Below are 22,890 nucleotides of genomic sequence, written 5' to 3'. Positions count from 1 at the left end.
CACCTGAACAGAAGACATCCAGTCAAACCACAAGTGAACAAAGTAAGACACATTTTACACTAATTTACATCTCATATTAATTACTATTTTTGGACTAATTTTAGATTTTCTGGCGGGTATTTAAGATATAGTTTTAATGGTATGGTAGGCTATATTAGATGTAAAGTTATATATTAACTTGAATGTTTAACATGTCTTCATTGTCTTCTCATAGCAGGTGTCAGTCCGCAGGAGGATTTAAAGGTTTATAAGGTCGGTTTGAACCGTCTTGATCGTGTGACATACGTCACTGAAGTGCCCTCCCTCAGCAGCATCTACACAGAGCTCTACCTCTCAGCGGGAGAGAGTGAAGGGGTTAATACCCAACATGAGGTCTGGCAGCTTGAGACAGCTTCCAAGAAGAGGACCCTCCATGACCAACCAATCAAATGCAGTGACATCTTTAAGCCCCTCCTCCTTGGCAGACATAAACCAAACAGAAGAGTTCTGACCAAGGGCATCGCTGGCATTGGAAAAACCTTCTCTGTGCGTAAGTTCACTCTGGACTGGGCAAGGGGTTTGGAAAATCAAGATGTCATTCTCCTGGTTCCCTTCTCATTCCGGGAGCTGAACCTGGTCAGAGATGAGCAGCACAGTCTTCTCTCACTGATCCATCGTTTCCACCCAGAATTAAAGAATGTCACAGCAGAGCAGCTCGCTGTCTGGAAGGTTGGCCTCATCTTTGATGGTCTGGATGAAAGCAGGTTTCCGCTGAAATTCGAGAACATTGACATTGATTCTGATGCCTTCCAGAACAATGCCATTGTTTCTGATGTCACAGTGACATCATCAGTGGGTTTGCTGTTGGCCAACCTCATCAAGGGGAATCTGCTCCCCTCAGCCCTCCTCTGGATAACTACCAGACCTGCAGCAGCCAATCAGATCCCTCCTGATTGTGTTGACCTGGAGACAGAAGTACGAGGATTCACAGACCCCCAGAAGGAAGAGTTCTTCAGGAAGAGATTCAGTGATGATGAGAAGCTGGCCAACAAAATCATCTCACACATGAAGACGTCAAAGAGCCTCCACATCATGTGTCACATCCCAGTCTTCTGTTGGATCACTGCTACCGTTCTGGAGGACATGTTGAAGACAGACGAGACAGAACAGCTGCCCAAGACCCAGACTGCCATGTACAGCCACTTCCTGTGGGTTCAGACCAAGAGGAAGTGGAAGAAGTATCATGGTGTGAATCAACAGCAGCTCATGGAGAAGGACAGGGAGGTTCTTCTGAAGCTGGGCAGGCTGGCGTTTGAACATCTGGACAAAGGTAGCATGATGTTCTACCAAGAAGACCTGGAAGAGTGTGGTCTTGATGTGAAAGACGCCTCACTGTACTCAGGAGTGTGCACAGAGATCTTCAAAGAAGAGACTGTTCAATCTGAGGGAAAGGTCTACAGCTTTGTTCATCTGAGCATCCAGGAGTTTCTGGCTGCAGTCTACCTGTTCCACTGTTACACACAGAGGAATACTGAGGTATTGAAGACATTCCTAGGAGAAGAGGAAGAAGAAGGAGGAGGAGGAGGAGGAGGAGGAGGAGGAGGAGAAGAAAAAGAAATGACCCTGGATGTCTTCCTGAAGAGAGCCTTCAAAATATCCCTGAAGAGTAAGAATGGCCACCTGGACCTCTTTCTCCGCTTCCTTCATGGTCTCTCACTGCAGTCCAACCAGAGTCTGTTAGGAGGCCTTTTGTGTCAGACAGATAACAGTCCAGAGAGCATCCAGAGAGCCATTGACAACCTGAAGAAGATGAAATATGATGATGCAGATATTTCTCCTGACAGATGTATCAACATCTTCTACTGTTTGATGGAGATGAACGACCACTCACTTTATCAGGAGATCCAACAGTACCTGGAGTCAGGGGACAGATCAAAGACAGAACTGACTGAGAGCCAGTGTTCAGCTCTGGCCCACATGCTGCTGACGTCAGAGGAGGTTCTGGATGAGTTGGACCTGGACAAGTACAACACAACATCAGGCTGGGGGAAATCCATACTGGTCCCAGCTGTGAGGAACACCAGAAAGGCTCGGTTAGTAGTCATGTGAATAGAAAATGTATTAGAAGAGAATAAATCTACCATCACACCTAACACTATAAGTAGAAATGATGGTTAATGTCAAATATCCAATAATAATCAGGTCTGGTGGTATTGTGTTTATGTGCAAATAAAGGACAGTCCTATTAAAAATATCCATGGCTAATAAGACATTAATACATTATAATTGACACCTATAACTAAATAAACACATATATATAATGTAATATTGCCAGTGTAGTTAAATAAAACAGACATGAGTTATACTGTACCTGTATAATATATAATAATATCAGTCACATTATGTTCCTATGTCCACAGTCCAGTAGCTCCTCTAACCTTCATTTATTCACCAAAAAACACAGTCTAATATGCTGTGTGTGTGTGTGTGTGTGTGTGTGTGTGTGTGTGTGTGTGTGTGTGTGTGTGTGTGTGTGTGTGTGTGTGTGTGTGTGTGTGTGTGTGTGTGTGTGTGTGTGTGTGTGTGTGTGTGTGTGTGTGTGTGTGTGTGTGTGAGAGCGCGATAGCGCATCAATTAACAAGTATACTCGTTATTGGCAGTAAAAGAGTTACATTAGATTATTTATCTGGACTTTAAATCATTATTTTATTTGATGACCTTCCTGTCCAGGCATTTGACCTTTGTGCCCTCAAAACATTGACAACACCAAAGGTCAAGTGGTCTTGACCCTAGAATGACCAAAATCCTATGAACATAAAATAACTATTAAAGAGGCACACACAACAAACAGTTCAAATGTTCACATTAGTGGTCCTCCTGGTTTAAGTGGAAATACTTTTGGGGCTGCGTTGATACAACCCTCACCATGTGATCCATATTTGGGGTTGAATGATTTTTTTTTCATGTTTTTTTTTTCTTTTTTCTTGAACATGAACTTGATTTAATCTGTGTTGATAATCTCTGTTTTACATATTCTACATTTACAGACTTGTTGGCTGCAGTCTCGCAGCACCAGATTATGAAATAGTGTCTTCAGCTCTCAGCTCTAATCCTTCACATCTCATAGAATTGGATCTCAGTCATAACGACGTGGAGGATTCATCCATGGAACTCATCTCTGCTGGATTAAAGAGTCCACATTGTGAATTGGAGATACTGAGGTCAGATTAATTAACCAGCATTATTTAGATTAGTTCTGTTTTATTATTTATTGTTTGATTCTAATAAGAGGAGTGTGCATTAAGTTGACATCATGGTAGAATCATGATACGGTCAGAGTTGGTGTTGGTTAGTCCTCACTCTGGCATCACATCACAATGATACGCTACAGTAAATACAATATGTGATCCATCATGGCTGCTAGGGAATTATCACGTCCACTTACACAATCATTGAGTGTCAAACTGGTGTAAACACAGACTGGAAGGTTTGTTGGTTCCCCAGCCCACCAGCACCAGCAGTATGTTGTCTGTTTCATTTAGTCAATAAGGCTGATATCATGGTAACCCACACTGACTAGAAATAATAATACAAATAACAAGATGCAATGTAACAATGTAATATTTATATGTTATGATGTACTTTTTTAATTACTATATTTGATTACCATCTACTGCTGTATACCTGGTAACTACTCTGTGTGTCTGTGTGTCTGTGTGTCTGTCTGTCTGTCTGTCTGTCTGTCTGTCTGTCTGTCTGTCTGTCTGTCTGTCTGTCTGTCTGTCTGTCTGTCTGTCTGTCAGTCCTCTCTCAGTCAGTTTGCTGGATCATTTGTTGTTAACTTGCTGCTTCCTGTTTCCAGCTTCCTGTTGGAAGATGACCATAATTTATTTCACATTATTCCTGCCTGCCTGTTCTTTCCATCTCTTTGGTCCCTCCTCCAAAACTCTGATAATCCAGATATGTAATCTTTAATTACAGACTTGCTGGCTGTCACATCACACAGACAGGATTCAACATCCTGCTCTCAGCTCTCAGATCTAATCTTTCCCATTTGAGAGAATTGGACATCAGTTTCAACTGCCTGCAGGAATCACAAGTGGAGCAACTCTCTGCTCTACTGAAGAGTGAAGAGTGTAGACTGCAGATCCTGAGGTAAATAAATAGTGTGTTTTCTCTCTGTGTGGATCTCTACTTGAACATCAACATCACTTTGTTAAATATGGATTTCTCTGCAGGTTGTCAGGCTGTGGGCTCACAGAGGAAGGCTGTTCTTCTCTGGCTTCAGCTCTGACCTTCAACCCCTCCCATCTGAAACAGCTGGACTTGAACTTCAGCCACTTAGGAGGCTCTGGTCTGAAGAAGCTCTCTGCTGCACTGGAGACTCTGAAGTGAGTAGACTTGGACTGTGTCCATGTTGGTTAGTGCAGTGTTTCCTTACAATGTTGAACTGGACACTCTGAAGTGAGTAGACCTGGACTGTGTCCATGTTGGTTGGTTATAATCATATTTTAACTGGGACCCTGACGAGCACTAAGCGTTGAGGCATTACATTTGTATTACACCGTTCTATTGAGAAAATAGCAGATCTGCATCCTCACAACGCCTCTCAAGTCAATTCGAGGCGTTGTGAGCATCTAGATCGTCTATTTTCACAATTTCTGCCTCTAAATGTGCAGATACCCTCCATACACTTAAAACCTATGTTGGTTTGTTTACTGTTGAGTGAGAAAACAATGTTGTACATTAAGTTAATCATGGTGACCCCACAAAATAGTTTGGGGACCCCCCTGGGGGTCCCGGCCCACAGGTTGAGAACCACTGTTCTAGGAGAACAGATCTTTAGTGTGAGCTGGAGGTCATTCCAAGAGGTTTGGACACTAAAACAAAACAGTGTTTTTACCAGTTCAGTGTCATAGCAAAAGGAACAGAACTATGTCAGCTATAGTGGAGACAGTGTGTTAGACAGTCAGACATTGATTCATTGTTGTTCTATTTCTTACAGTGTGAATCATGGAGGAGAACACTGGATTAAACCTCAACTCCTTACAAGATGTGAGTGTCTGTCTGTCTGTCTGTCTGTCTGTCTGTCTGTCTGTCTGTCTGTCTGTCTGTCTGTCTGTCTGTCTGTCTGTCTGTCTGTCTGTCTGTCTGTCTGTCTGTCTGTCTGTCTGTCTGTCTGTCTGTCTGTCTCATTGACATTTTATACAGTGTTTTATACTGTGTTGGCCCCTCCCTCCTTGTATTCAGAGGATATTATGAAAACCTTCATCAATGTGTTTTAAAGGTGTTTAGTAACACAATCCAAAACATTGAAATTCAACCCCCTCCAGGGCAGTGGTTCCAAACTGGGGTTGGGGACCCCTAGAGAGACCATTTAAGTGGAACTAAGGTACTAGGGCCCAAGCTCACAGCGTGGCACCGAGTGCCGCGTTGCGTGCTTGTAGATCTGCTATTTTTTAAAAGTCGTGAAAATGTGTGCAAATCTTTGAATATATTTATCTTGTAACTCAAGTTTTGCTTCTGAGGGGTCCCTGGAACTAAATATATTGAGATGGGGGTCCATGACCAAATACATATCATTTTGGGGGTCCTTCACATAAAAAGGTTTGAGCACCACTGACATAGAAAAAAAGGGTTTTAAATTATTTATTTTTTTAAGAATTTCACAATTTTTCAAAAATAGCAGATCTACAAGCTCGCAGAGCGGCACTCGGTGAGCTTGTATATCTGCTATTTTTCAATAGTTAAAGCACAACATAATGCGTAATAATACGTTCCCAGTCTAAATGGGTTAAACCCCCTCCCCTATGAAGAACATTCATGGGGGGCCCACAGTGAATCCTTGTACCCAGGGCCCAGAATTTGGTGTGACACCCCTGCCTAGGGGAGTTTCAACCTTTTGAAATGTGTTACTAGACATCTTTACAAACACATTAGTGAGGAAATGTCTTGAGAAGGAATTTATTAAATGAAATGTGTTACTAGACATCTTTACAAACACATTAGTGAGGAAATGTCTTGAGAAGGAATTTATTAAATGAAATGTGTTACTAGACATCTTTACAAACACATTAGTGAGGAAATGTCTTGAGAAGGAATTTATAAAATGAAATGTTTTACTAGACATCTTTACAAACACATTAGTGAGGAAATGTCTGGAGAAGGAATTTATTAAATGAAACGTGTTAGATATCTTTACAAACACATTAGTGAGGAAATGTCTGGAGAAGGAATGTATTAAATGAAACGTGTTACTAGACATCTTTACAAACACATTAGTGAGGAAATGTCTTGAGAAGGAATTTATTAAATGAAATGTGTTACTAGACATCTTTACAAACACATTAGTGACGAAATGTCTTGAGAAGGAATTTATTAAATTAAATGTGTTACTAGACATCTTTACAAACACATTAGTGAGGAAATGTCTTGAGAAGGAATTTATTAAATGAAATGTTTTACTTACTAGACATCTTTACAAACACATTAGTGAGGAAATGTCTTGAGAAGGAATTTATTAAATGAAATGTGTTACTAGACATCTTTACAATCACATTAGTGAGGAAATGTCTTGAGAAGGAATTTATTAAATGAAATGTGTTACCAGACATCTTTACAATCACATTAGTGAGGAAATGTCTTGAGAAGGAATTTATTAAATGAAATGTGTTACTAGACATCTTTACAATCACATTAGTGAGGAAATGTCTGGAGAAGGAATTTATTAAATGAAATGTGTTACTAGACATCTTTAAAATCACATTAGTGAGGAAATGTCTTGAGAAGGAATTTATTAAATGAAATGTGTCACTAGACATCTTTACAAACACATTAGTGAGGAAATGTCTTGAGAAGGAATTTATTAAATGAAATGTGTTACTAGACATCTTTACAAACACATTAGTGAGGAAATGTCTTGAGAAGGAATTTATTAAATGAAATGTGTTACTAGACATCTTTACAAACACATTAGTGAGGAAATGTCTGGAGAAGGAATTAATTCCATGTTTGGACATTTTCCTGTCCTGAAAATCCAGTAAATACTCAAGTATTAAAAAGTACAAATTACAACTACAGCACTTTTTTTTTTCATCAATGCATTGTTTATTGAAATTAAAACATTTACCCAAAAATAAATGCATTAAAACAGAACTGCTTAAATATAGTGAAAATAGCCAATCTACAAGCTCACAATGCACCACAGTGTGAGGCGTTGTGAGCTTGTAGATCTGCTATTTTCACTATATTTGAAATAAGGCTTAAGCGGTTAACCCATTAAGATCTGAGATATGCCCGACCACCCAAATATCAGATCTACAAGCTCACAACCACACATGGTTCCTCAAAGAACCCTCTTTGAACCATTAACCATTTAAACCCTGCGTCCCAATGTCGTACATGTCTTAATACGTGAACATTCACCGTAAATAGCAGATCTACAAGCTCTCAACACATCGTGCTGCGACGTGTTGTGAACTTGTAGATCGGCTATTTTGGAGTGTGGAGGTATAGAGCCCTGGGAGACACCGGTCGATGAAGGGTTAAAGTGGTTGATGCTACTCAAAGTGTGGTCCGGGGACCCCCAGGGGTCCTTGAAGCGATGAAGTTTCAATATTGAGCTGGATGCTCGTTTTGGACCCCACCCCTTTTTCACAATAAATAACTTGTTTTATCCTGCTGTTCTTATTTCAATATTAATTATTATACCCTACAATGTTGTAGGCATATTATGCCTTCTGTAATCTCAGCACTATGGATGAGCTAGGGCTCTGCTACGCTCAATGTATTTTCGAGAAAATAAATTAAGTTTAAATGTGAATAAAGGAAGGGAAATTCAAGCTACTGTTAAAGTTAGATATGAACTGCTTTGCATCACACTGACTACAGTGAGTGAGGAGAGAGAGAGTGAGCGAGCCGACGCTCGATTAGCAGCCCGGCCGTCAGTGAAGAAAAATAGAAAAGTACTCCCATGTTTTACTTAAGTAACTAAAAGTAGAAATATTCTGTTAGAAGTCCCATGTCCAAAATGTACTTGCATAATGACGTTTTGGTATCAAAATGTACTGTATAAATAAAACGTAGTCATTTGCAGAATGTCCCATTTCACAGGTTTTCACAGCCTACCATAGATACAAATATCTTAGCAGTTCTAAGCTCACAATTATAGCTAAGCGTCTGCATTGTGATCTTGTATTTTCATTTCTAATGGCCTAAATATATAGACTGAAGTGGTTAATGTATGCCTTTATAATAATCGAAATATGCAAAGTAACTTAGCTGTTTACAAATATTTGTAGTAGAGTAAAAGTAGCCTACAATACTTGCCTCTGAGAAAGCCTCAAAATTGTACTTGGCCTACAGTAGGCTACTTGAGTGAGTATAATGTAATTTGTTACTTTACACCACTGCAGCCTGGCCCATCAGAACCGGTTGATCATGTAATAGCAGACAGACTTGTGTATTGGAAGCAATTAGCATGAGTGACTGGGGGTCGCAACAAGCTCCAGCAGCGATTTAGCAAGACAATGGGGACATTGGGACCATAGCGCCGTTAAAAAACGGGGGGAAAAAACGGACCAAATGACAGAAGAAATCGGACGATAGCATGAAAAGTGGGGTGGCAGTCCGGTCCAAAAAGACCCGGCTCCGGCGAACGTCTCATAGCTGTACGCTTGAGCTCCCAGGCGTACCCTATGTTACCGCCCCTGCCCCTGGGGGTCCCCGGACCCCACTTTGAGAACCACTGTATTCATGATCTATAAATCTGTACAATATTCATGTTTAAATGTGTTAGACACACAGAGACCCCCCTCCCATCGCTATGGAAAACCAAACTTTATTGATTCTGTAACCCCCCCCCCCCCCCCCCCCCCCACCACACACACACACACACCTTACCTGATCCATTATTATAGTGTGTGTGTGTGTGTGGGTGGGTGTATTTATATGCATGCACGTGCGTGCGGGCGTGCGTGCGTGCGTGCGTGCGCCTGTGCGTATGTGTGTCACTCAGTGAATATGTATTTAATGTTTACTGTGTTGTTTTCTCATCAGATTCTCATCGTCTCACACTGGACTCAAACACAGCAGACACAAACCTCTCTCTCTCTGAGAACAACAGGAAGGCGACTCGGGTGGAACAGCCTCATTCATATCCTGATCATCCAGAAAGGTTTGATGGACTGCACCAGGTTCTGTGTACAGAGGGTCTGACTGGACGCTGTTACTGGGAGGTAGAGAGGAGTGGAACGGTTACTATAGGAGTAACTTACAGAGGAATCAGTAGGAAAGGACAGGGTGATGAATGTCAGCTTGGATACAATAAAATGTCATGGATTCTGACCTGTTATGATGGTAACCATGGTAACGGATACACTGTCGCACACAATAGTAAGCTCACTTACCTTCCTAATCGTCCCTCTGGCTCCAACAGAGTAGCAGTGTATCTGGATTGTCCTGCTGGGACTCTGTCCTTCTATGAAGTGTCATCAGACACACTGACACACCTTTATACCGTCCAGGACACATTTACTGAACCTCTTTATGCTGGCTTTGGGTTTAACCCTGACTCCTCTGTGTCTCTGTGTGAGGACAGACAGACAGACAGACAGACAGACAGGCTGTGAGGACAGACAGACAGACAGGGTGGTGTATCATAATGTAATAATCAGGAACGGGGGGGGGGGGGGGGGTGTTTATAGAATCAATATGGTTTGGTTTCCATAGCGATGGGGGGGTAACACATTTAAACATGAATATTGTACAGATTTATAGATCATGATATCATCATACAGTGATTCTCAAAGTGGGTTCCGGGGACCCCCAGGGGTCCTTGAAGGCGTTCCAGGGGGTCCCCAGCAACATTCATGTATATAGCATCAAAATCAGTGTAACCACTTTAACCATTTACTGTATAAATTGACTGTTTGAAAATAGACGATCTACAAGCACACAACATGTCGCATCACGGCGTGTTGTGAACTTGTAGATCTGCTATTTTCAAAAAATGAATCTCGTAAAAATGGAGTCTCTGGAACAAACTGTTCAGATTGACATGAAAAGGTTTGTTCTCAACCTGTGGGTCTGGACCCCCAGGGGGACCCCCACCCGGTGACCCCCTTAGGGACCCCCATCTGGGGACCCCCAGATGACAGTGAAGTGACAATGAAAGAACTTTTAAAAGTAATCAAAGTATAAACTGGTCAAACATTGGACAAATTGTCAAATAACATAAAGAGGCAAATATTGTGAAAATAGACGATCTACAAGCTCACAACGCCTTGCAACGTGGAACTGAGTCAAACTAAATGTAATGCTTCAACTCTACAATTTACACTTTGTTTGAACTGGGGGGTCCCCAGTTCATATATGATTATTTTGGGGGTCGTGACCTATAAAGTGTGAGAACATCTGCTCTAGAGCAGGGGTCTTCAACGTTTTCAGGCCAAGGACCCCTTAGCAGAGAGAGAGATGAAGCAGGGACCCCTTAGCAGAGAGAGAGATGAAGCAGGGACCCCGTAGCAGAGAGAGATGAAGCAGGGACCCCTTAACGGGACCCCTTAGCAGAGAGAGATGAAGCAGGGACCCCTTAGCAGAGAGAGAGATGAAGCAGGGACCCCTTAGCAGAGAGAGAGAGATGAAGCAGGGACCCCGTAGCAGAGAGAGATGAAGCAGGGACCCCTTAGCAGAGAGAGAGATGAAGCAGGGACCCCTTAGCAGAGAGAGAGAGATGAAGCAGGAACCCCTTAGCAGAGAGAGATGAAGCAGGGACCCCTTAACGGGACCCCTTAGCAGAGAGAGATGAAGCAGGGACCCCTTAGCAGAGAGAGAGATGAAGCAGGGACCCCTTAGCAGAGAGAGATGAAGCAGGGACCCCTTAGCGGAACCCCTTAGCAGAGAGAGATGAAGCAGGGACCCCTTAGCAGAGAGAGAGATGAAGCAGAGACCCCTTAGCAGAGAGAGAGAGATGAAGCAGGGACCCCTTAGCAGAGATGAAGCAGGGACCCTTTAGCAGAGAGAGATGAAGCAGGGACCCCTTAGTAGAGAGAGAGATGAAGCGGGGACCCCTTAGCAGAGAGAGTTGAAGCAGGGACCCCTTAGCAGAGAGAGTTGAAGCAGGGACCCCTTTAGAGAGAGTTGAAGCAGGGACCCCTTTAGAGAGAGAGAGAGATGAAGCAGGGACCCCTTTAGAGAGAGAGAGAGAGATGAAGCAGGGACCCCTTAGCAGAGAGAGATGAAGCAGGGACCCCTTTAGAGAGAGAGAGATATGAAGCAGGGACCCCTTAGCAGAGAGAGATGAAGCAGGGACCCCTTAGCAGAGAGAGTTGAAGCAGGGACCCCTTTAGAGAGAGAGAGAGATGAAGCAGGGACCCCTTAGCAGAGAGAGATGAAGCAGGGACCCCTTAGCAGAGAGAGAGATGAAGCAGGGACCCCTTAGCAGAGAGAGAGATGAAGCGGGGACCCCTTAGCTGAGAGAGAGATGAAGCAGGGACCCCTTAGCAGAGAGAGAGATGAAGCAGGGACCCCTTAGCAGAGAGAGATGAAGCAGGGACCCCTTAGTGGGACCCCTTAGCAGAGAGAGAGATGAAGCAGGGACTCCTTAGCAGAGAGAGATGAAGCAGGGACCCCTTAGCAGAGAGAGTTGAAGCAGGGACCCCTTAGCAGAGAGAGATGAAGCAGGGACCCCTTAGTGGGACCCCTTAGCAGAGAGAGAGATGAAGCAGGGACTCCTTAGCAGAGAGAGATGAAGCAGGGACCCCTTAGCAGAGAGAGTTGAAGCAGGGACCCCTTAGCAGAGAGAGTTGAAGCAGGGACCCCTTTAGAGAGAGAGAGAGATGAAGCAGGGACCCCTTAGCAGAGAGAGATGAAGCAGGGACCCCTTAGCAGAGAGAGAGATGAAGCAGGGACCCCTTAGCAGAGAGAGAGATGAAGCGGGGACCCCTTAGCTGAGAGAGAGATGAAGCAGGGACCCCTTAGCTGAGAGAGAGATGAAGCAGGGACCCCTTAGCAGAGAGAGAGAGATCAAGCAGGGACCCCTTAGCAGAGAGAGAGATAAAGCAGGGACCCCTTAGCAGAGAGAGATGAAGCAGGGACCCCTTAGCAGAGAGAGAGATGAAGCAGGGACCCCTTAGCAGAGAGAGAGAGATGAAGCAGGGACCCCTTAGCAGAGAGAGATGAAGCAGGGACCCCTTAGCAGAGAGAGATGAAGCAGGGACCCCATCTACATATTGTATAAATGTGTGATGGAGATTCTCATGGATTTCATAGATAGATTCATAGTCTTGTTTGACTCTTAACCAATTAAAATCTTAAATGGTCGATACTTAGTAAACTTGACCTTTCACTCTGTACTTGGTCTGCTCTTTTTTACCTCCACACCAAACCTTTTTGCCAAGCTGGACGGGCAGGGTGCCTCGCAGCGCGAGGCGTTGAGAGCTTGTAGATCTGCTATTTTTGGCTAAAGTTCTCCTCAGAATAAGGATGCGAGGGTTCAAGTTGATCATTTAAAATAATTATCCTATCACATAAGGATTTGGAGGACCCCCTGTAGTAACTCTGAGGACCCCCTAGGGGTCCTGGACCCCCTGTTGAAGACCCCTGCTCTAGAACATTTAAACATGAATACTGTAAAGTTTTATTGATAATACAATTACTCAAATGAAGGGTTTGAGAATCATGTATTTTTGTTTTGTTTTGTTTGTTTTTTTACCTATAAGATGGAATTATAACATGTAAAACATTTATATTTACTCATATTTTCAATCAAATGAAACCATTGCTATTGTATTTACATTGTGCCAAAGTTAAATTAAACCGTGATACAATGTTTTGATAAAAACAACAATAAAATATTATAAAATGAAAACATTTTGAATGTAACTTTTTGAAGTGAGTGTTATTCTGTACGCACACGCGCGCACATACACACACGCGCACATGCAGTAATCATTAGTGTGTGTTCAGTAACAGTGTTAAATAGCTCTATATTGTGACAGTAATCGTTGCTATAGAGTGTTTGTTCAGTAACAGTGTTAAATAGCTCTATATTGTGGCAGTAATCATCGCTATAGAGTGTTTGTTCAGTAACAGTGTTAAATAGCTCTATATTGTGACAGTAATCATTGAGTGTTTGTTCAGTAACAGTGTTAAATAGCTCTATATTGTGACAGTAATCATCGCTATAGAGTGTTCAGTAACAGTGTTAAATAGCTCTATTGTGACAGTAATCATTGCTATAGTGTTCAGTAACAGTGTTAAATAGCTCTATATTGTGACAGTAATCATTGCTATAGAGTGTTTGTTCAGTAACAGTGTTAAATAGCTCTATATTGTGACAGTAATCATTGCTATAGAGTGTTCAGTAACAGTGTTAAATAGCTCTATATTGTGACAGTAATCGTTGCTATAGAGTGTTCAGTAACAGTGTTAAATAGCTCTATATTGTGACAGTAATCGTTGCTATAGAGTGTTTGTTCAGTAACAGTGTTAAATAGCTCTATATTGTGACAGTAATCATTGCTATAGAGTGTTTGTTCAGTAACAGTGTTAAATAGCTCTATATTGTGACAGTAATCATTGCTATAGAGTGTTCAGTAACAGTGTTAAATAGCTCTATATTGTGACAGTAATCGTTGCTATAGAGTGTTTGTTCAGTAACAGTGTTAAATAGCTCTATATTGTGACAGTAATCGTTGCTATAGAGTGTTTGTTCAGTAACAGTGTTAAACAGCTCTATATTGTGACAGTAATCATTGCTATAGAGTGTTTGTTCAGTAACAGTGTTAAATAGCTCTATATTGTGACAGTAATCATTGCTATAGAGTGTTTGTTCAGTAACAGTGTTAAATAGCTCTATATTGTGACAGTAATCGTTGCTATAGAGTGTTTGTTCAGTAACAGTGTTAAATAGCTCTATATTGTGACAGTAATCATTGCTATAGAGTGTTTGTTCAGTGACAGTGTTAAATAGCTCTATATTGTGACAGTAATCATTGCTATAGAGTGTTCAGTAACAGTGTTAAATAGCTCTATATTGTGACAGTAATCATTGCTATAGAGTGTTCAGTAACAGTGTTAAATAGCTCTATATTGTGACAGTAATCATTGCTATAGAGTGTTTGTTCAGTAACAGTGTTAAATAGCTCTATAAATGGGGCTACATTGACCCCTAGGGGTACTCAGAGGTACTACAGAGGGTATGTGAAAGAAAGTATGAAATGCAGTTGTATTTAATTATGAAACATTAAGAAACTTTGTGAGAACCTAAAGTTTTGAAACCTAAAGTTTCAAACCAAATGAAATTAAAAAAAAGCTTGACTACACAACTGCTACAGAGTAGAAATTAATACTTATTTGCATATAACAATATATTTGCATAAATATCTTAATTTTAGGGTACTTTGAGTTTGATTCAGAAAGTACAGAAAGGGAAGTCAGAAAGGTTTGAGATGCACTGATAGACCAAACACTATATCAGGGGTCTTCAACATTTTCAGGCCAGGGACCCCTTAGTTGAGAGAGAGTTGAAGCAGGGACCCCTTAGTTGAGAGAAAGTTGAAGCAGGGACCCCTTAGTTGAGAGAAAGTTGAAGCAGGGACCCCTTAGTTGAGAGAAAGTTGAAGCAGGGACCCCTTAGTTGAGAGAGAGTTGAAGATGGACCCCTTAGTTGAGAGAGAGTTGAAGCAGGGACCCCTTAGTTGAGAGAAAGTTGAAGCAGGGACCCCTTAGTTGAGAGAGAGTTGAAGCAGGGACCCTTTAGTTGAGAGAGAGATGAAGCAGGGACCCCTTAGCTGAGAGAGAGTTGAAGCAGGGACCCCTTAGTTGAGAGAGAGATGAAGCAGGGACCCCTTAGTTGAAAGAGAGATGAAGCAGGGACCCCTTAGTTGAGAGAGAGTTGAAGCAGGGACCCCTTATTGAGAGAGAGATGAAGCAGGGACCCCCACAACCTGTTCATAGATTCCATATCGTTTCATTGTTTGACAGCACAATCATCAGCGTATTTTGGATTCATGTCAATTTGTGTTTTCAGATATTTAACCACTTGAACCGTCAATACTCAATAAACTTGACCTTTCACTCTGTACTTAGTCTGCTCTTTTCCCCCTTATACGCCAAACCTCTTTGCCAAAAATAGCCGATCTACAAGCTCACAAAGTTGTGAGCTTGTAGATCTGCTATTTTTGGCTAAAGTTCTCATAGGAGAGATAACAGGCCAACGTTGATCAAAATAACAATTCTTCTACATTCTCTTAATTTTTAGACTTCTTGTAAATTAATTAATGCAAATGTTTAACAATAGTTTAACTCTTGAGAGGATAAAATGGAACCAAATGGTTGGTTACCAACTCTCCATCATTTAGCTGGGGACCACCTGGAACCCCCTCAAGGACCACAGGTGGTCCCCGGACCACTGGTTGAGAACCACTGCTCTAATGATTACTGTCAGAAATAGAGAGTGTTCACATGGAACCAAATTTGGTTCCATTGATTGATTGATTGATTGAGGTATTTATTGGAAGTATTGCATAGTAAAAGGTACAGTTTCATGACAGTTCACTGATACAAGGCCTGTGAGTGGTTTTTCAGGGCGGTTTTAAAGGATGCTAGAGATTTGCACTCCTTTAAGGCCTTCGGTAAGGCGTTCCACATTTTGGTGGTATAGCAGGAGAACAAATTTGATCCTTGTGTACACTCTGAATTACAGACCCGGCTGTAAGGGTCCATTTGGTTCCATTTGTACACTCTCAGAGTTACAGAGCTGTAAGGGTCCATTTGGTTCCATTTGCACACTCTCAGAGTTACAGACCTGTAAGGGTCCATTTGGTTCCATTTGTACACTCTCAGAGTTACAGAGCTGTAAGGGTCCATTTGGTTCCATTTGCACACTCTCAGAGTTACAGACCTGTAAGGGTCCATTTGGTTCCATTTGTACACTCTCAGAGTTACGGAGCTGTAAGGGTCCATTTGGTTCCATTTGTACACTCTCAGAGTTACAGACCTGTAAGGGTCCATTTGGTTCCATTTGTACACTCTCAGAGTTACAGAGCTGTAAGGGTCCATTTGGTTCCATTTGTACACTCTTACAGACCTGTAAGGGTCCATTTGGTTCCATTTGCACACTCTCAGAGTTACAGAGCTGTAAGGGTCAATTTGGTTCCATTTGTACACTCTCAGAGTTACAGAGCTGTAAGGGTCCATTTGGTTCCATTTGTACACTCTCAGAGTTACAGAACTGTAAGGGTCCATTTGGTTCCATTTGTACACTCTCAGAGTTACAGAGCTGTAAGGGTCCATTTGGTTCCATTTGTACACTCTCAGAGTTACAGACCTGTAAGGGTCCATTTGTTTCCATTTGTACTCTCTTGTCGAGCTTGTAGATCTACCATTTTGAGAGAATAAATAAATACCAATCGATATATGAGGTCCCAGCAAATATAAATTAATACAAAATAATAGTCAATTATTTTACAACAATAATAATAAATATATACAAATCTATAGATGAAGTCCCAGCATAAATAAATAGGCTACTACTAGTAATGATTTAAATAAATACAAATCTATAGATGAAGTCCCAGCTTATATAAATAAATACTACTAATAATGATTTAATAATAATAAATAAATACTACTAGTAATGATTTAATAATAATAAATAAATACAGATCAGGTCCCAGCATATATTAATAAATACTAATATAATGATTTAATAATAATAAATAAATACAGACTGCTGGGCGGAACCTTTTCATCGCTCCTCGTTCACCGGAAGTAAGAGGGAGCCGTTTGAGTGACGGAGCGGAAGCAGCGTGAGGTGAGTGTAGTTCTATATTTTTAGAGAAGGAGCTGCGAGCTGCATACATACAGATCCTTCTAAAAAAAATAGAATATTGTGTAAAAGTTAATTTTCTTCTGTAACATAATATATTTTTTTTAACTTTCATATAGTTTAGATTCATTGTGCATGCAGTGACATATTCAAAAGTTTTGTTTTGTTTTAATTTAGATTTTTATGGCATACAGCTCATGAAAATCAAAAATCCATATCTCAAAATATTAGAATATTCCACACAGCCACTCAAAAGAAGCATTTATAATACAGAAATGTCAAAGTTCTGAAAGGTTATGTTAATGTATGCACTCAGTACTTTGTATGGAATACTTTTGAACAAATTCCTTCATCAGTGGGGCGTGGCATGAAGGTGGTCAGCCTGAGGTACTGCTGAGGTGTTATGGAAGCCCAGGTTTGCTTTGATAGAGGCCATAAACTCATCTATGTGGTTGAGTCTGGTGTCTCTCATCTTCCTCTGGACAACACAACACCGATTCTCTGTGGGTTTCAGGTCAGGCCAGTTGGCTGGTCAGTTAAGGCCAGTAATACCATGGTCACTACACCAGTTACTAGTAGTTTTGGCTCTGTGGGCAAGTGCCAAGTGCTTCTGGCTAAAATAAATCAACATCTCAATAAAGCTTGTCAACCTACGGAAGCATTAAGTGCTCTAAAATCCCTGGGTAGATGACTGTCTTGACTCTGAACTTGACAAAACGCAGTGTGGGCAAAACCAGCATTGCATTGTATTGCAGGGAACGGAGCGAACAGGCTGGCTCCAGGCTAATGTAAAGGTGCTTTACTTGATGATCTCCGTGGGGCCGAGGATGGTCCTGCTCAGTGCCGTCTCCTGGTAGGCGGTGGCGTGGAGGTAGTCAAAGACCACCTCCTGAAGGTTGGTCTCCACCTCCTGCATCTCCCTCAGGATGACTCCTCGCTCCAAATAGCTCAAATAGATCTACATGCGAGGCGTTGTGAGCATGTAGATCTGCTATTTTCACAATAGAACCGTGTTATACAAAATGTTGTGTTATTAAAGGAGTAGTTCACCCCCAAAATATATACCGGTACTATTGGGAGTTGTTTCTTGATTGTTAACTGATTATTGGTCATGTCAGCTCAACAAAAGTGTCTCCACACTTTTTTTTCAAGTAGGCTATGCTATAGCTCAGGGGTCTTCAACGTTTTCAGGCCAAGGACCCCTTAGTTGAGAGAGAGATGAAGCAGGGACCCCCACAACCTGATCATAGATTCCATATAGTTTCATTGTTTGACAGCACAATCAGTGTATTTTGGATTCATGTTAATGTGTGTTTTCAGATATTTAACCACTTGAATCATCAATACTTTAACGCTTCCAGTGCCAGCCCCTAGAGGGCACCAAAGAATGCCAGGGTTTGTCCCATAGGCGAGCGCATTAGCATCGGGGGACTCACGTTGCAGTGACGCGCGTGCTCACGTTCGTGCACGTCATGGAAAGGTCCCGGATGAAAAGGGCTACAAAATAGCTATTAGCATTTTCTCATTTTAAAGATCATTTTTCGGCGATTTCGCCGTAAATAAACCTTGCGCCGCCTACCTAAAAACACAATCCAGAGATATGGACCTTCAAAGATGTGGTTTTTCATTGGATTCGGCGGCGATTCGCGGCGACGTTACTCGCTAACGGCCGGCCGGGGGGCGGCCGGATCTCGGCCACTGGATTGAAAATTTAGGCCCAGGCTTCAGAAGGCCTCGGATCATTTTATTCATTTCATTAAAAAAGCCGACCCTGTTCGGGATAGGCACACTGGACTACGTTCCGGAAGCGGCGCTGAACATTCGGTGAACATTGGGAGCTCAAAAATGTATTTTAAACCATTTTTAATGGAATATATCGTCGGACCATGTAAAATGGCTCGCTGGCTAGCGTAGGACGAGCCAGGACCACCCACGGCTCTACAAGCAGCTCAGGGTAAGTAAAATAATAAAAAAAAATGTATTGGATTGAAATAAAGCCGAACATGTTCGGGATAGGCACTGTATGTGTTAATAAACTTGAACTTTTCACTCTGTACTTAGTCTGCTCTTTTTCCCCTCTACACCAAACCGCTTTGCCGAAAATAGCCGATCTACAAGCTCACAATGCTCACAAGCTTGTAGCTCAGCTAATTTTGGCTAAAGTTCTCAGAATATCGACGCAAGGATTCAAGTGGTAGGCTATCTAAAAAAGAAGAAAAAAGTTTCTATCACACAAAAGATTTGGAGGACCCCCTGTAGTAACTCTGAGGACCCCCTCCCTCCCCTAAGGGCCCCGGACCCCCTGTTCTGTTGAAGACCCCAAAACCACAAGCAGCTGTAAAACAAACAACATAATAAGCTATTAAATACATTATGTTGACATGACATTGATGTCTCTAGCCGTGGTTAGCACCACGGTCCCTCCTCCTTCTATCAGAGTATGCTAGCTATAGACGGGTTTCTGGTCCACGTTACACTGATAAAACTAGATGCGTGCGCAGGGTCGGTACCAAAATTAGCCAATGAAACCAGCGCTCCCCAAAACAACAGGTTTGGGGATTGGACGGAATTGATTACATGATACAGTCAGCTGTGCATTTATTAGTCTCAATGTTTGTAAACAAGGAACCCGTCTATAGCTAATTAGTTATTATCCAGCCCCTCTTTGACTAGGGAGTCCACGTATGGTATCGTGACGCCCCACAAGCCCTAAAAACTAAACTCCAAACAGCCCAAAATAAACTAATTAGGGTCCTGCTTAACCTTCCCTATCAGACTCACCTCACCGCTACTCACCAGTTAAGAGTGGGGTGGCTCAGAGTAGATGACAGAGTACAGCAACTTGCAATGGGCCTGGTGTACAAGATACACTACACCACTATGATACCCAAGTACCTGTCAAAATACTTTATAAACGTTAAGGACGTCCATAATTACAACACCAGAGGCAGTGCCACAGATCACTTTCAACCCAGAGTCAAAACCAACAAAGGGTCAAACTCCTTCTTCTGCTATACCACCAAAATGTGGAAAGCCTTACCGAAGGCCATAAAGGAGTGTGGATCACTAGCATCCATTAAAATTGCCCTGAAAAACCACTTACAGGCAGCAGCCGTTTGCAACTGGTAAGAAACTAACCTAGCCCAACCCTACCCTCCCCTGCCCCTTCTTTGTATATACTTTCTGTTTGTTTAGACTTACTGTTTTCTTTTTTTTGTTCTTTCTTTTTATCTTCCTTACATATCTACTGCATAGTACTGTGTTCTATTCGTCTGTCATTCAATGTTATATGAGATACTTTAATGGTTTCCTGTGGAAATAGGCTAGTCTTTTCATGGATCTCCTTTTAGTAGACCTTGTACCAGTGAACTGTACCGTCATGAAACTGTACCTTTTCCTATGCAAACTTCTAATAAAGTCTTCAATCAATCAATCAATTAGCCCACAGTCCGTCGCCCAATAAATTAAAACAATTAACGAATAATTAACGCTGATTCCTCAATGATTCATTCTTCTTGAATAAGATGACATTGGGCTTGTGGCAGGGCAGCTTACCTGAGCACACGAACGCGACGTTGGAGTTGACAAAAAAAGCAAACTAATATATCATGAATTGTGTGTTCTTTTTTTAGGTTTTTTCTACAATGTGCGCCCAGTGCACGACGGGGAACAAAATGTGTCGCTCTCTGATATCCGGTGAAGTATATATATACTCTATGGGTGAAGTTCTCTAGGCGGATACGGAAGTGGTGTGTGCATGGATGTGTGCGTGCAAGAGTACGGAATACGGAAGGCGGGCGCGAGACCGGATCACACGCCTGATAGAGTTATAGAACCATCACAGGAGGTGCCCATACACTGTAGAAAAATATGGACGAAGCGAAGCCATTGGTTTCTATGCAGCGCAAATGGCCCTTTTCTACCCCTTGGAATGGGTGTCGCCATCATAGAAATAAATAGAATTGTAAAGGCACCAGAGATGCTATTGGCTGCCAACGGTCACGTGCAACCGCAAGGATACTCGGGAGATTGCGTTGAGCTCTGCCGAAAATATAGCAGACGAAGAAGAAAACGTGTACCAGCCAGCCATGAAAAACAAATCCAGTATGGCTGACACAGACGGACCGCAGTGACAGTCTGTCCGAATAACTTTTTAATTTTGCCACAGAGATTTGTGCATCGAACGTTTGGACTCTGGAGTAGCCGCTGCAGCCGCCGCTAACCTGACCGGGCCGTCTAGGACGCCCGTGCAGTCCAGTTGTCCACTAAACTTTTCACAAAGCAAAGAAGCAAACGTCCAGAGAAATATGCATGTGTTTATTCACATTTATTAACAAGGATTTGTGATGTTTATAGGACTGAAGTTGCATTCATAGTTTTCAGTCACACCTCTTAACAAAAGCTGTCAACAATGTGACACCTATGTTAACAATGCGATTAATGTAGGAATGGATGGATGCAATATGCATATGAATTGTCCATTGTGACTACCGTCTATGATTGTGACATGCTAGCCTAGACGAGAAGCTGGATTCATGAATGGATTCATGAACTAATTATTGAGCTGACATATGCAGTATCGTGGGTTAATTATTCCTACATATTAAAGAGGTTATTTCAATCAGCGATCGTTAACGTAAATGCGCTTGATTCATGTCATTTTTGTTTGATTGAGGTATTTACAGTAGTAGCTACATCATTCAGCCTATTCCTCCTCTTTGATTCAGTCAATTTCATTCTAGTTTATATTTTGGAAATAAAATGTGAGATCAACCTATGCCTATTTGTGTGCGTTCCTATGCTAATTTGTGTGACATTTGTATGTGTGAATGTAAGTGCTAACTTTGTTTGACGTGCAGACTGTTCTATTGACAATTATACTGTAGCCTCAGTGTTATTTTCAAATGTTTTAATTAATACCATTTGGCGAGGCTAAATGTTGAGTGTTTCTTTTGTTTAGTTTTATATTCTATTATAGGCTATACCACTTTATATACGAGTGGTTACTTGGGGGAAATACATTATTATAATAGCCGTTCTAAACCTACAAAAAGCCAGATAATTGCCATAACATCACGTCGCCGAAGCCTGCTATGACCAACTTCAAATACCAAAAGAGCTCCCGACCAAGATCTCCCATACTCCTGGCTCCAACAACAGGTATGAGGTATGCCAAGGGATACAGGATAGCAGGACATGCAACTTATGTAAAAAGTGCTGTTTTCAGTTTCCAAAATGTTACATGAAATATTTGATAAATGGTCTGAAGTAGGCCTAATGTAATAAGTCTGTGGTAGTCATACATGACAAATGATCAAGAATGCCATATGCCAAGACAAGTTTATAAAATAATATAGGCTTCCATTGGCTTAGAACATAGGCTATTTTGGCAGTGAGTGGCCACTGATAATCTGTAGGCTGGTGTCGATGTAAAGACGCATTGTTTTGGTGGCATTATATATAGGCTCTCATAAGTTGTTACACAATCGGGCAGGTATAGCCTTCATAATAATTAAATACCAAGTTGTGTATTTGTGACTGATATGCCTATAAGACTAAATACATTATAGGCGTATTAACAAAAACGATGTTTTAACATTTATATAATTAGGCCTATAGAGAATAGCCTATATGTGTGTTTATTTATGTCCTCGCTCATTTTAATAGCTCTGGATTAAGAGCGTCTGCCTATATTGTACAGTGTAACCTGGGTTTGTATAATAGTTTTATATTGTAACAATGTTTATACGCCGTTGTACAAAGAAAACCAACCTACAAGCTAACAGTGCGTCGCATTACGACGAGTTGTTGTTATATCTGCTCTGGGCAACTATAGTTGTGGTGTGCATGCAGCCATGCAGGCTGGCCGCATATCAGTTCCATCAGAAGTCGGCCACGACTATTGAAAGGCAATCGTTAACTAGCAATAGGAACCATAAAGTATTCATGAAAATGTTAATTAAGGTTAGAACACGAAAGGGGAAAATGAATGGGATCCAATGGAGAACAATTCTTTTTGCGACCGGCCGGGGGGGAAAACAGCGCAACTAGCGGCCAATCATAGGAAGTTTCCGTATTGG

The 22,890-nt window shown here is 41.7% G+C and overlaps 2 protein-coding genes across 2 annotated transcripts in view; both read left to right on the top strand.

The window, feature by feature from the left end:
- The window catches only part of LOC308308969 (protein NLRC3-like), a gene marked incomplete at both ends in the record, with an annotated part of 283,646 nt that overhangs the window by 108,619 nt on the left and 152,137 nt on the right, over positions 1-22,890 (top strand). The window lies entirely within an intron of this gene.
- On the top strand, positions 274-9,608 carry LOC308308476 (protein NLRC3-like; the record flags this gene model as incomplete). Its single annotated transcript, XM_080753891.1, has 3 exons — positions 274-2,072; positions 3,027-3,172; positions 9,037-9,608. Coding segments are annotated over 3 exons (2,517 nt in total), but the record flags the coding sequence as incomplete, so codon positions are not given.

This window comes from Nannobrachium achirus, assembly GCF_963921795.1.
Source record: "Nannobrachium achirus genome assembly, chromosome: 23".
NCBI lineage: Eukaryota > Metazoa > Chordata > Actinopteri > Myctophiformes > Myctophidae > Nannobrachium > Nannobrachium achirus.
Note: the sequence above shows the minus strand (reverse complement) of the source record. Positions and strands in the feature narration are given on the sequence as shown.